Genomic DNA, 11,753 nt, shown 5'->3' on the forward strand with positions numbered 1-11,753 from the left:
ATTGTAAAACAAATAAAATAAACAACAAAACAAAAGCAATTGTCTATGACAAAGCGAATGGAGTGCGGCGACCTCGGACTTGCGTCCGCGCCGCCGTTGAATTGATTTTTATAGCGACTTTTAAATACATAGAAAAATTGTTTTATCTCAGAAACATGGTGTTTTTTATAGGATTATAAATAAAAAATCTATAAAGGACAGTTTTATATCATTATGAATGTTATTTTATCATGGCAGAAGCTTGTAGGCTTGGAACTTTAACTAACAAAAAGACTGCATGCACTCAAGATGAAAACTATTGTGTTTTTAATGTTTTGAGTGTATTTATATCACTTGTATCTATACTTGCGGATTTAACTACTGGTCAGTATAGAATTCATTTTAATGTTTCATAATGTATCATGTCGAATTAGAAAAATAAAAGGAAAAAAAGCATTTCATAAATAAAAAAAAATTAAATTAATTAATGTATACGAACTTTAAATTTTGCAGATGTTTTAGTATTTGCGGAATATTGTAAGGATGGTTATTTATATTGGGCATTCTCAACAATGATATTTATATTGTGCCCGAATATTTTAATTAATATTTTTTCACTAAGATGGTATATAATTGATACGCAAGTTAATCTTCGTAACTGGATAACACATTGCTGTTTGGTTGGATTGTTGGAGAGGTAAATAAAATACAAATATTTATTTAATACCACCAAAACAATTTTCAACATCTTTTTATCATATCTTGTTTCAGATATATTATATTTTTGCAGAAGGTATTCTCATGTAAAAATTTAGAGTCAATGAAAACACAGAAGTTAATAAACCAGAGAAATGATCTTAGTTTGTTGCATTTCCTGTACATATTCACGGGGACTGTACCACAAATTATATTACAGACATATTCTGTTGTTATGTTTAATGGAAATTATCATACAAAAGGTAATAATGACTTCATACATATATAGATATAATTTTAACGATAAAATATCAAAATTTTATTACAGTCAAAAAATTATGATTTGCCAAGACTTCATTAAGTTAAACTTATTTAATAAATAATTATATTTATTGTTACTATTTTATTCTTCAAAATTTCTTAGTAGTTATATACTCACTGCTTATAATCTCAGGAAACATTAAATTCCTCTAATATATTTTTCAGTGTTTGCTCTGGTAGCATCGATAGCATCTGTGATATGGGGTTGCGTGACATACATATACAGCATCACCACATTCACCACCGATAACTTCAAATGGAGTTCCATAGTTTTAAAACTGACATGGTATTTTGGAATTTTGATAGGAAGGATCGCCGGTATATTATTGTTCAGCATAATTTTCGGTATATGGGCACTTATACCTTTAGGTATGCTTAAATAATTTTTTCATTAAACAAACACATATATATATATATTTATAAAAGCTTAAAGATTTTCCTTACAGGCTTACACTGGTCCGCGATGACGTTTTGGATAATCACACAGAAGACGACGTTCTGTCCCAACAAATTAGAAGAGACTTTTTACAATGCCGTGATGGGATTCGTGTATTGTTTCTGTTACATCAATCTTAGAGAGGGTCACACTAGATACAGACTGTTGATGTTCTACACTCTGATAGTCACCCAAAATTTCGGCAGTTTGTTCCTATACATACTGATATCAGACTTGGAGATACAACGGAGGCCGTGGTCAATCGCTGCCACCGTCTGTGTGATAACTGGAACAGTTATCGGTGAGCAGATTAATTTTTTATTTTAAAGCTATATTATATCGCAAATTATTTAAATCATTACCAATGGTAATAATCTTTATTGTACTTTCACTTGTACACAAATTCAATGTTGATATAATCTAATCATTTTGTGACTACCCTCTTATATAAGCACTAAAGCGTTTTTTTCCAGGTATCGTGGCAATGATGTTGTACTACAGATTTTTTCATTCCAAAGGACCCATACCATGGAAGAATTCCCAAGACGACGTTGAATTAAACAATAAAACTGTGACGCAGAGTAACGATACAAAAAATAATAAAATTAAAGGCTTGAACAATGTCAGATCATTTAAAACTTATAACACAGCCATGGAGGCAGAAAGGTAATTGAATTATAATATGATTGTGACATATGTGTATATAAATAGCGGTTACCCGTCCGCTTCGCGTGGAAAAAAAATATCGAACTTTAAATTTTTCATCACTCAACCTGCAGCCCGTGGATGGGATATCGTGAAATTCGTTCATAAATAATTTTTATAATAACAGAAAATTCGTACAAAATTTGGACTCTGTAGTTGTAACTTGAAAATTTTCATTGTTAACATCCACCCGCGCCATCATTGGGGACGAGCTATTATAAAATAAACTCTTAGATAATATCAACATCGTATGTAGAAAATTGTGGATGGCACTTCGTAAAATCCGTTCCCAGCTGATCTCCACTCGGCAAAACTAATATTCCTACAAAATTTCAAATCTCTAGGCCTTATGGGATCCAGCGACATCGTGAAGAGTTAATAGCGGTGGAAATCTCATGTACTTATAGATTAGCCGTTCCCGCGAGTTTTAATTTTTTTTAAATTATATATATTAAGAAATAAAATAATTAAAATTTCTGAAATTATTACATATCTGCTACCAGCATGGAGAAATTACTTGGATTGTTTCAGAGATTAGATTAGATTCATGTTGTTTTGGTACACGCATTACGTAAATAACAATTATTTAAATATAACAAATAAATACGCGTTAATTTTCTATATAACTATAGGATATAGAAAAATCGGCGGACTTTGTTCATATAACAACTTATTGTAATAATTTTCAGGAACGATACCACAAGCGGCAACCAGCCACTAGCACAAGGCGATAGTCAAAATGCTGATAAGAAATTCCTATTGGACCATTGGATTGCAAGATCTGGTTCACCCACTTTCACATCAGCGCCGGTTGGGAACGCTAGCATGGATTCCAGTATCGAGCTGTACACAGTCGAGAACACTCCGCAGACGATCCTCAGAGAGAATACGAATAACACGACGAACATCAAACCCAAAAAGAAAATATGTTTTCCAACCGAGCTTAACCTGAAATTGTCGTCATTGGAAAACTTAGAAAGCTCCATCGACGAGCTGACGAAGACCACCCTGAACATACAGAAGCGACGTGGTATCTGCTCGTCTGACGAGTTGAGGGACGATTTGAACAATCTCAACCTACAGGCCTGTAATATCGTGAACGAGGCGTTCGCGAAATCACTGAAGAACGACCACAGTTCGGAGCTCAGTCATGACACAGACGGCTCCAACAAGAAAACCTCATCGGATTCCATCGATATGGATTTAGATCTAAGTTTCAGCGACATCAACAGCTCCGACATAAACACGTTCAACGAGAACATAGTGCAGAAGCTCTGTCTGAGCGCGCTCAAGAACATTAAAGTCGGCAACCAGGACGCGGACATCGAGAACATACAAAGGATAGCACTAGACATACTCAAAGAAATGTATACAAAGAAAGACAAGGTAAAAAACGGTATAACGACCGATCTGTTCCAGTCCAAGCGAGATCTCGATACGCCAACCGAGATCCTGTCCGTGCACGACTACGAGAACATCTGCGCCGTCAACATAGCGAGGGAAGCTTGGGGTTTACGGTCTTGGAATGGCTACTGCGATATCGAGAACTGGTTACACGACGGCAGCGTGGTTAGAGACAGAAGCAGAGACACGCTGACTTCAGGCAGCTCGGAAATAAGCAGCTGTTTATCGCAGGAACTAAAAAATGCTATACTATCAGCCCCATCATTCCCCAGGAAACCGCACACTTATTCAAATGTCTTCGTCAAATTTGAGAGAAGCAGCCAGGAGGATTACACCAACACTATGATGTGTCATTCAAACGATGACACCTTCTTAGCTAAACCATGTATCATAGATCTGACTAAAGACCCCAATCATTTGGAACCGATACTAGAAGAACTGGACGATCTGGGCGATATTGATGTTTCGTGTAAGAAAAGACTGAATTCTGAGAGCTCTCTTGTGGCTACTATAGACGAAATAAGAAAGGCCACTACAACTAATTCCCCTAGAAATCCATATTATAGGAGGGAACAATGGGACAGTCAGTGGGATTCACCTCAATTCCATTCAGACACCACGGAGATTAGTTTAAAGAAAGCCATTTGGAAAGAACCGTATAAATTTAATTCGAGCAATAAAATGGACTCATTACAGGAGAAAGACATCGCCATTGGTTCGTCTCACAGCTCTAAATTTGATTGCAGCAAGGATTTGAACGTCCTGCCGCTATCTGCTAAGCTTAACGTTAATACCGCCCAAAACAAAAACATTCCACGGAGGCAGAAGATGAATTCTACTAAAAATCAAAATAAGAAACTTAACAATAAGTCAGAACAAGTCCACGACCTGTCTAATAAAGATATAGACTTCTTGTGGCAGTTGGTATCGGAGAATTCTCTGCCTATAAACACGGTCGATGAGTTTACGTTAAGTCGCAAGACTCCGTCATTACAATCTCTTATACAAAAAGACACTACAACGAATTTAGTCAATGCAACCACCGCTAAAATATCAAATATTAAGAAGAACGGCAGAACGAGACCGAGGAGGAAATTCTCCATATTACGAGAGAGGTTCGAACCGAAGACAAACTTACACTCCGATGAAGAAATCTTATATCAATGCTCGGAAAATCTATCCCAAAACTTTGATTCCAACATAATGAACGTGAGGAACCAGTTCGACGCTCACAGCGATAGTTTAAATATAAAACCACCTCTGAAACAATCAAACGAACTATCGAATGATGTTAAATGTAATTCGATACTAGAATCTCAAACTTCTTCGAAAAATCTCAAAGATAAACGATCTATATTCATGAAGCAAGTACTAAGCCCGCCGAGGTTTAATACCAAGCTCAAACATAAGGTCTAACCGGTTCTACATACTAATTGTATAAGTTCCTATATGGCAAATTAATCATATATAAGAAATAGTTAAATAAGATGTAACTACTTAAAAAGTCAATATCGACATAGATCTCATCACAAGTGTAGTCATTTTTATACAATTTACCGAATAAACATTTACCGGACGTCGGCCCAATATCGTAAGGTTCCTAAAACCACCCCTAATATTAAAAAAATATATGACTGAAAACTATTTAGTCTGTGTAAATAGTTTTTATATTATATCATTAAAGTTCCGAAACTATATTCAATACTTTAACAGTGATTTTGTCAAAGTTTTTAAATCATTGAATGCAGAGCATAAAAGTATTTTTTATTAAAAAAACAACAAACATTGCTCTTATCCTGTTTGTATATTTTCTGTTAATGTGTTTGGACTATTCAGAATACACTAGAATATTGAAAACGTGTGCTTCCATTGATATTATGAGTTGTTTTGTAAAAGCATTCCAAAAATAAAAAAACTGTGATGTAAGTGCCTTTATTATTTTTTTTTTTTGCCAGTATTGTACATTGTGAAGCTTTTTTTTGTATATAATAAAGATTTACAATAAGAAATAAAAGGTGTTGATTATTTCTTTTAATATTTATTTTAACTAACATATTTCAGTAGCGAATTAAATCTTCTCGTTTGTTTTATTTATATTCAATTGACATCTTTTTGTTTTTTTTTTGGTTTGTCTGTAGCTATTAGGCCTATTGGGTTTTACAGCGTCACCGGGAGGGTTAGGTGGGCCGATGGGACCAATCCGTTTAATTCTGGCCCGAAGGGGCCGATCATTTGACATCGTGAACCTAAAAAGATTTTGATGGAAATACAAAAATGACACGATAGTGTATGTAATATGCCGGAATATTCTTTGTCATAGTGTAAAATTTAGTAATCGATAAAAGCCTCTTATAGTGTATGTATATTTCTAATTGACTCGAGCAAATCCCTAGACTCTAGAGGATCAAAGTCCTCACTATGGTTTTAACTAGCATGCCTTTGAATTGGTTTTTTGACTGATTTTGAAAAATGTTATTAAATTATTCGTTAGAATATGACTAATACACCACCTGTATATTACTGCGAAATTTTTGCAATATTATCCGTAAAACATTGTTTTGTGGCAGTGGTGGGCTCGCCATATTAGCCGCAGAACCGACAACCGTTGGGGTAAACGAGTTCTTGAGTGGAGACCGCGTCTCGGCAAACGTAGTGTAGGACGTCCTCAGGAAAGGCGGAGTGACGATTTGGGCAAGACGGTTGGCAAGAGCTGGATGCAAGTAGCCGAAAATCTATCTCAGTGGCGTGCAATTGGAGAGGCCTATGTTCAGCAGTGGACCAGTATAGGCTGATGATGATGATAATGATTGTTTTGAAATTTAAATTAGAATTTTCACGTTAAAAAAATTTCTGTAATGGCGGGCGCCATATGATCGGCGTGACGTCAGAGACAAGTAAACTAGTGTACCCAAATGTATATTCAACGAGTAATTTTTTTTTATTTACTGTAGAAAATGGTGTGTAGTGTCACAATGTACAAATACTTCTATAAGAGCTTCACAAAAACTATTTGTTTCTGTCCCAACGAATCCTAAGAGACGTGAAACGTGGTTACAGGTAGCTCGAAGAGACCCAAACAACATTTTATCTCAATCATGATTATCAAAGGGCAGTAATTGCTAAGAGGAAAAGAATGGGAGTTCTCAAACGATTTAAAGAAAGAAGTCATGTTCAAAGTCGGAACATCACAGAGAACGTGCAAAAAGATGGCAATATTGTAGAGGAAGCTATTGAACCTGATGAGGGTATGTAACATAAATACTCTTAAAACAATCTTAAAATGTTTACGACCAATAATATGGAATTATTTATATACGCTTTGTCCGTAAGCTTATAGAATATAGGTAGATAGCGGAATAAAAATATCATTAAAATTTTAAGTGTAGGACATGAAAAATATTTGTATTCGTAATAATTGATATTTCTACCTGGTATTATATAACATATTTTGTTGAACATTTATTGATAGACGTTTAATAGAGCACTTTATTTCTAAAATTACATCATTAGCTACACCATCAGGTGAATTTGCAATAATGAGATAATTTTGGCACACATACAAAGTACACAAATTAATATTCTTTTTTAAATTTATAACCGGTTGTTTTCCTTTCCTTTTTCTCCAAATTCCTATCTATTTTGATCATAGTGATGTCGGCTTGCACCGAATTATCGTAGTTTGACAGCCAACTGTAATCTGTATTGTGTATGTATAGCACTAGATATTAGCGTCTTGTCGAATATTGAGAAATTATTATAAATATCGTCTAAGAAACGAATGAAATACGATAAACATTATCAATTCATAAAAAGTATAAACTATAAAACAATAAACAATGTTGACTTGCGTCTGACGTCACGCGAGGCGTAGCCAATTACAGAGCGTTCTTACGGAGGACACAATTTAAAAAAATATTTAAATTTATATTACTAACTTTGCAAAATTTTAATCAAATTGAGCGAACTAATCGTAATTTACATTTAATTTTATGATATTAATATATGATATTTACATAACCAATCATTCTTTATTAATATGTTATTCTTACATAGATTTATATTTTGTCATAAGTATTATTATCTTATTAAATCAACATTATCCACATATAAGAATATACGTATAAATAAATATTAGGACTTTTTATACTCCGTAGTAGATGATAATAATGAATTTATACATTCGTCACTAGAGACGTCAACTATCAACTATCATCATCAATACATATTATAATTTATAAAACAAATTTCCTCGCCACGTCTGTCTGTTCGCGATAAACGGAAAAACGACTGCACCGATTATCAAACAGTAATCACCACTCGATAGCGTGATTGTCGAAGAAGGTTTTAGTATATAATTTGTTAAGTTTTTGTATTTACTTGTGTGTACATTAACGATATTTGTTGAAGATGTTGGGATAACATGAACCGTATGAGAGCTTTTAACGAATACGCTGCCTGAAGCCTTTGAGATATAGCAAAATAATATATGGTAGAATTGTGTATCTTATGTAGGTCTACAAAAAGGTCCGCGGTGGCATATGTCTATACCTTAAAGTTAACATACTATATCCATTTTACAACTTAAAAAAAATTGGGATTCCTAAAGCGTTTATTAAAAAGCTATTTACATAAATACGGTATTAAGTCTTATCAAAATAAATAACTTCGTTTTCAAGCCTACATCAGTATCTAGAAATGACTTTTTTAATCATTTAAATTTATCATAATATAAGTTTCGAAAAATTCTCAAAATTAAATGGGCTATTTTATATTTTTTTGTAAAAAGCCAGTGCGATGCCGGGGGTGGTACCTTGTATTAATATAATTTTACAATATTTTCTTCTCATTCCTCAGTAAATATCCTCTGTCAAAAGAATATATGTACTGTATTAAAAATAAAAATAAACCCATCATGTAGTTTCGTTTACAATCAAGAACAATGTGTGAATATTGAATATTAAAGAACATTATTATCCTAATAAACGAAAGTACCTTATATGAGACGGTAAATTAGTTAACGTGGGAATGGCGAAAAGGTGACGCATTTAAAATATTTGTATAATAAATTGACGGCTCAGAGCTGCGCCGACCGCGTCGACTATCACGCCCAGCGGGGCGGCGGCGGCGGCGGTAGCGGGGCGCGTCGTTTCCCCTTTTATGAACAATCATCGCAGTCACCAACAGAACGAGACTGGAGCGCGTCGCGCCCGACGGGACGCTAGCGTTTTTTATAGTACAGTTATGGACAATGAAACAGTAGCGAAATTAATTGAAACTGTCAGAGGCTACGTCTTTTTGTACGATCTGAGCCATCATCAATATAAAAATGCTAGTCTTAAATCTACGGTTTGGGAATCTATAGGAAGGGAATTAAATCAAAGTGGTAAGACATTCTATTATTTATTATTCAACATTATCGGCGTTTGAATGACAGATTGATAGTGGCAATTGAAATGATTTCTGTTTTATACTTTATCGTCTACACGATAACATGGGACGTACTATCCCGTTTAATAATAAAAATACATAAATTTATAAAGTAAGTCGGTAATTTGACATTAAAATTTCGATATGACCAATACTTACGGTGCATAGGATCCGTCAACTACAGCGTGGCGCGGCCGGACGGCGAATATTTATGCTTTCCTTTTCACTCGCACAGTCATAACAGAGATAGCTATAGTTGTATTGTAAAATGTACTTGTAATGAAGCTGTATAGGTTAACAGTATTCGAGCGAACATATTATATTGAGATTTTTGAATACCTAATGTAATATTTAGATTATGTCTATTAAAAATCTTAGATTTTTTATGATAAAAGAATTTTAAAGAGTTATCTTCAGCCGATAGTGGTATAATTTTTTTTTAAATTTAAGCTTCGCGACATCTTTATAAATATTTAACATGATTTAGTGAACGGCATAAGATTTAGAGCCAATAATCTCTTGTGAATCTGTGCATTATAGATAAAAATAATTGGACAAATAAAAATGGTAGGATAGAGTTTTTTGTGCAGTCTCGATGTAGATGTCTCATTAAAGGGATTGCTGGTAAGACGTAATAATAAAAAAATATTTTCACAGGAACAGATTCTTTCTATGCATTCCTATGTTATGTTATTCCTTTTTAGACATATGTTGAGTAAATAAAAATAATTTTCGGATGCACTACGCGGTTTTTTCATTACATTAAACAACATACTTCCGACGTTTCGGACACTTTGCAGCGACAAGCATTCCCGATAAATTTCCATTACTATTCTACTTGATGGAATTTTAATCAGGTAACTTCTTGTATAACGATGAGAAAAATTATAATAAGGAATATTAATTCTAAGTAGGAATTTTAGCATTCTCTACATGTACATCGCTTCTATCTACGGAAATCTATAACAACTAGCTTTTATGAGTTCTAACGTATGTATATCTAACTAACATTCCCATCTGAAGTCAAAATAACCATTAATTTTTTTCTTGTTTTTACGAACCAGTGGCGCCATCTATTCAAAAGAGTGAAATCGGCTACTGACAAAGGCAGCTACTGTTGACTTAACTGTTAAATAAAACCAATATTTACCCGATTTGCTACAAATTTTATAATTATCTTTAACAAAGTACTCCCGACGTTTTTGTAACTGTGCAGCAAACGTGGTCACGGTTAAGCGAAATGAGAATGTCTGTCGGTATGTCAGTTTTATTTCAATGAATACTGACGAAAGCCTAGACTCATAGATCTCATTAATCAGTTTTAAGTTAACTGTGTAAGTACATTGCCACAGATAAACATCGTCTCATTACAATCGAAGCTTTTCCCGTTTCCTTTTCATTAATCTACGTTAGATGTGCGAAGCTATACGAATGAAACACCAGAGATGCTCCATATATACACTATATACAGAACTATACATATATTAATTTTTAGTAAATTCGTTTCATTATAATATTCATTTGCTAAAAGTTCAAATAAATATATAATCTATACGTTTGCGTAAAAAAACAAAGACAATGAAGACCCTTTTAAGCGCCGCATGCGCCTCGGCACCCACTCGCAAGTGATAGTGCTAAATTTCGGGATCGAGATAAAAAGTTGCTTAGTAACTTCTTATAACATCAGCAATCTGTCAATAAAAGTCCTGTCAAAATCGGTTTAGTCATTTCAGAGATTAGCCGGAACAAACAGACGGAAAGACATACTAAATTTGTAAAATGTCATTTTGGTGTATGTGGAGTAAAAAACGGTTATTTCAATATTACAAACAGACACTCCAATTTTATTTATACGTACAGATATATTTTTCTACTAAGACTAGTCCATAATTTAAGCCTAGCCATCCTACGATAGCAGATAAGATTAAAAATACCTACATATATTAATGGCTATAAATTGTTAAGTTATCATAATATAATCGTTTGTAAACCAGGTGAAGCAGTCAGAAGTAAATGGAAGACGATAAGGGATGGTTATACGAAATATAAAAAACAACTTAAAACGACAACAGCATCTAATAGAACAAACGTTACTTATACTTGGGCACCACAACTGTCGTTTCTGGATAATTACAATGTAGCTCGGCCGTCGTATTCAAAAGCTTATTTGGACGCTGCACAGCCCGCACCAGATTCCGACCAATCACAGGATACTCCCTCACCCCTGCCGTCGACATTTCCATCGCAGGCGCCAATGAATCAAGTTTCAACCCGCAGCAACAAACGACAGTCGTCCGATCACAGGCGAGACGACGATGACGTGCAGACGTCAAAAACCAAAAAGAGAAAAGAACTAGACGTCGTTGATAATTTATTTCTAAGCTATGCTGACACTTTTAAGAAATTTCCCGCCCGAGAACAGGCGATCGTTAAGTTGGAATTGGCGAAGTTATTTTCAAATATAGAATTACAGTTGCTCAGCGATCAGACGAACGAATCAAATTTTTACGAACCAACAATAGGTAAAGTGAAGAAGGAGCTGGCTGAAGACACGCCTTGAGTATCATAGATATAATTATAAGATTGTAAACGGTGCGGTTAAGACTTTGTACTTTATATTAACGCCAAAGGAATTATTAGTATATTAATGCATTAGTCCATATTCTAAGTAATAAAGACTTTTGTTTAACTACCTGTAATTAGTTTTATTTGTTATCAAAAATAGTAACAACAAATTAATATAGTATGTCATAACTTATAACAGATACCTACATTGTACAGCGAG

At 34.2% G+C, this 11,753-nt stretch overlaps 2 protein-coding genes across 2 annotated transcripts; both read left to right on the plus strand.

Moving 5' to 3' along the window:
• Positions 1-73: 73 nt before the first annotated feature.
• On the plus strand, positions 74-5,715 carry LOC116772096 (uncharacterized). The gene is made up of 7 exons (XM_032664137.2): positions 74-363; positions 493-676; positions 751-938; positions 1,162-1,365; positions 1,443-1,733; positions 1,906-2,098; positions 2,827-5,715. The coding sequence occupies exons 1-7, from the start codon at positions 231-233 to the stop codon at positions 4,955-4,957; spliced, it is 3,324 nt and encodes a 1,107-aa protein (XP_032520028.2). The 5' UTR covers positions 74-230; the 3' UTR covers positions 4,958-5,715.
• Positions 5,716-8,566: 2,851 nt separating this feature from the next.
• On the plus strand, positions 8,567-11,662 carry LOC116772161 (uncharacterized). Its single transcript, XM_032664242.2, has 3 exons — positions 8,567-8,577; positions 8,620-8,924; positions 10,963-11,662. Exons 1-3 carry the CDS (start codon positions 8,567-8,569, stop codon positions 11,526-11,528), a joined length of 882 nt encoding a protein of 293 aa, XP_032520133.2. The 3' UTR covers positions 11,529-11,662.
• The last annotated feature ends 91 nt before the right edge of the window (positions 11,663-11,753 follow it).

The sequence above is a fragment of the Danaus plexippus genome (assembly GCF_018135715.1).
Source record: "Danaus plexippus chromosome 16 unlocalized genomic scaffold, MEX_DaPlex mxdp_23, whole genome shotgun sequence".
NCBI classification, from domain to species: Eukaryota; Metazoa; Arthropoda; class Insecta; order Lepidoptera; family Nymphalidae; genus Danaus; species Danaus plexippus.

Bases quoted from the DNA above. Each gene is read 5' to 3' on its own strand.
- LOC116772096 (XM_032664137.2), top strand. From the start codon at position 231: ATGGCAGAAGCTTGTAGGCTTGGAACTTTAACTAACAAAAAGACTGCA. The intron at 677-750 runs GTAAATAAAATA...ATCTTGTTTCAG, and splicing joins TTGGTTGGATTGTTGGAGAG to ATATATTATATTTTTGCAGA. The intron at 1,734-1,905 runs GTGAGCAGATTA...GTTTTTTTCCAG, and splicing joins GATAACTGGAACAGTTATCG to GTATCGTGGCAATGATGTTG.
- LOC116772161 (XM_032664242.2), top strand. The intron at 8,925-10,962 runs GTAAGACATTCT...TTTGTAAACCAG, and splicing joins AAGGGAATTAAATCAAAGTG to GTGAAGCAGTCAGAAGTAAA.